Raw genomic sequence first — 2,526 nt, 5'->3', positions numbered from 1 at the left:
CATATGATTACTGACAGAATTGGACGACAAGAAGTCCTGTTACCAATTAATCATAACCGTTTCAATTTCCGGAAATAACAAATACATTTAGGAGTAATATCTCCGTTAGAGACAATGTCTAAAATAAAAAAATTTCTTCATTGTAAAAATTACCAATTTCTTTTTTTAAGAAAAGTGGCTGTTGCTATGGTTATTGTGTTTAATTTTGTGATTGGTGGATTTGGATGAGTGGACTTAGTGTGATTGACTACTTCAACTGCCCAATTACAGGTGTCCGACTACAGCCAACTGTCCGATTACATTGTCTGATTACAGCTCTACAGAATGATTAGCAAAAAATAAAGCAGTTAATGCACCAATCACATTTGAGGAAATTATAATGGTTATGATGAAATGACATATCCGACAGGATGCGTTATCTAATAGCATCGTCACACTACATACTAGCTTGAAACAACTAAAAAAGAGTATAATGGAAGATCTAACCCCCTGGACAGCAAAGCGCTTGTCTGATTGTCTGCTTAACTGCTCTTCTTACTTCACTAATCTTCCAGCAGTAAAGAAACGGATTTAAAGTCGAGTTAAAATAAACCAGAGTATTCGCTATTCCAAGAGCGACGACTAAATGCGATGAATTTCCTTTTCTATGAGCCATCACAATTCCCACTAAACTCACAGGCACATAACAAGCAAGTAACACTAACTGCACCCACAATGCACTGTACACTGCCTTTTTGTATCGCACCATGTTCAGTGCATTTGGTTGACTCGGCTGTTGTTGAACATGATGTTGTACTTGAGCTTGACGATGACTAAGAACGCGGAAAATCTTTGCATATGAAGCAATCGAGACTAATAGGCAACATGGGATGACAATTCGACCGAACCAGGGCGCTATATGAGAGCCTAACGCCTCGCATAGAGTAGCGACAACGGTTACAATCCAAAGAGCAACGACAATGATATATGTGCGCTTCAAAGTTACAATTTGTCTATATCTCAGCCCCAACAACAGGGCGAGAAGTCTGTCCACGCTCATGGCTGCCAGTGTCAACAAAGATATAAAAGATAATCCATACCCTGAAATGGAGGCTGCTACCCATGCGAATCGACAAAGTCTCCACTGTTCGAAAACAACCGACATCCAAAGAGTAGCAGTGAGAGGTTGGCCTATAAGACCAACCAACAGATCACTCGTTGCCAGACAACGGTACAGGAGTTTGGACGGCGGATGGAGGGAAGCCACCTTGTGAAGTGCAACGACAATCAGGGCATTCCCAAGAAATGCTGTAAGGGAAAAGAAAATGATGACTGCTGACAGACGCAAGGAGTATTGTCGCAATTCGCCCTCCAATACAATAATACAACAATACAATATTTATTTGCCATATACGACATTTACACATGGAAAAAAAAATGAAGAAAATTGATGACAGAAAATAAATGGCGAGAAAACCTGAAAGAAACCACGAGGCTTATAACAAGTCAGGCTTTCTTACTTAAAATAACTAATCTTATATTAGAATTACAATATAGACTTATGGTAATTAACTTTGACTGCGCACACGTACACACACACACACGCACACACATATTAAGTAAGTTAGTTAAGAATTACTGCCTTACAGAAGCTAATACTTAGAGAGAAGAAATTCCTTAAGCTTTCTTTTAAAAGAAGCGGAGGAGGGAGAACTAGTTATGTCAGAATTTAACGAATTATAAAAGTTTGGACCTTGAAAGTAAATTGAAAACTTCCTGGTGTTCGTTCTGCACAGTGGCAAACGGAAGGACTGAGCATTCCTAGTATTATAATTGTGGATTTGACTATTCAGTAAAAAAAAGTTATTGAATTTGGAAGGGAGTGTAGAGTTCTCGAATGAAAACATAAAAGTACCTAATTGAAACGCATGGATATCATGAAATTTTAAGAGTTTAAGTTCCTTTAAAATAGGGCCAGTATGGGCAATGTATGTAGAATTGCTTACTATTCTTAACGCACGTTTCTGTAAGGTTACAATTCTTTGAAGGTTTGACTTATAGGTACCAGCCCAAGCTAAATTGCAATAATACAAATATGGAAGGATCATAGAATTGTATAAAGTACGAAGGGAGTGAGTAGAGAGAAAAAACCTAGGTTTATGAATAATACCTATAGATTTGGATAATTTATTTGCTGTTAAGGATATATTTGCTGTTAAGGATATATTTGCTGTTAAGGATATATAGAAGAGGAACATACAAGTTCTTCAAATGTTTTCATCTGCGTTCCATCTTCCGTTGAGTTTGTTGCCGCCATCATTCTGCAAACGATGTACGATTTCCCTTACGATTACTTGTAATTGTAACGATCGAGAGATTTTTGTTCTTAAAAGCACCTGTCTAGCTGAAATACACAAAAACACCGTGTGGGGTGTCAAAAAAGGTAAATTTGTTCCACGAATTTTCCATATGCCTCAGGTATCAATAAGAATCGAGAGGCAAGCTTGAAGACATCAGTTACCATCATTTTTGAATAGTATGATAAAG

General features: G+C 37.6%; 1 protein-coding gene across 1 annotated transcript; it reads right to left on the bottom strand.

Annotated features, from left to right (window-relative positions):
* Positions 1 to 224: 224 nt before the first annotated feature.
* LOC149038088 (melanocyte-stimulating hormone receptor-like) lies at positions 225 to 2,299 on the bottom strand. The gene is made up of 2 exons (XM_089187146.1): positions 2,224 to 2,299; positions 225 to 1,353 (listed from the first exon to the last, which is right to left on the bottom strand). Exons 1-2 carry the CDS (start codon positions 2,297 to 2,299, stop codon positions 482 to 484), a joined length of 948 nt encoding a protein of 315 aa, XP_089043272.1. The 3' UTR covers positions 225 to 481.
* Positions 2,300 to 2,526: the final 227 nt, after the last annotated feature.

Source organism: Pocillopora damicornis, chromosome 11 (genome assembly GCF_964200805.1).
Source record: "Pocillopora damicornis chromosome 11, jaPocDami1.2, whole genome shotgun sequence".
NCBI classification, from domain to species: domain Eukaryota; kingdom Metazoa; phylum Cnidaria; class Anthozoa; order Scleractinia; family Pocilloporidae; genus Pocillopora; species Pocillopora damicornis.
The sequence above is the reverse complement of the archived record's forward strand: the minus strand, read 5'-3'. Positions and strand labels throughout refer to the sequence as shown.

Bases quoted from the DNA above. Each gene is read 5' to 3' on its own strand.
- LOC149038088 (XM_089187146.1), bottom strand. From the start codon at position 2,299: ATGATGGCGGCAACAAACTCAACGGAAGATGGAACGCAGATGAAAACA. The intron at 1,354-2,223 runs TATATCCTTAAC...GTATTATTGTAT, and splicing joins ACTTGTATGTTCCTCTTCTA to TGGAGGGCGAATTGCGACAA.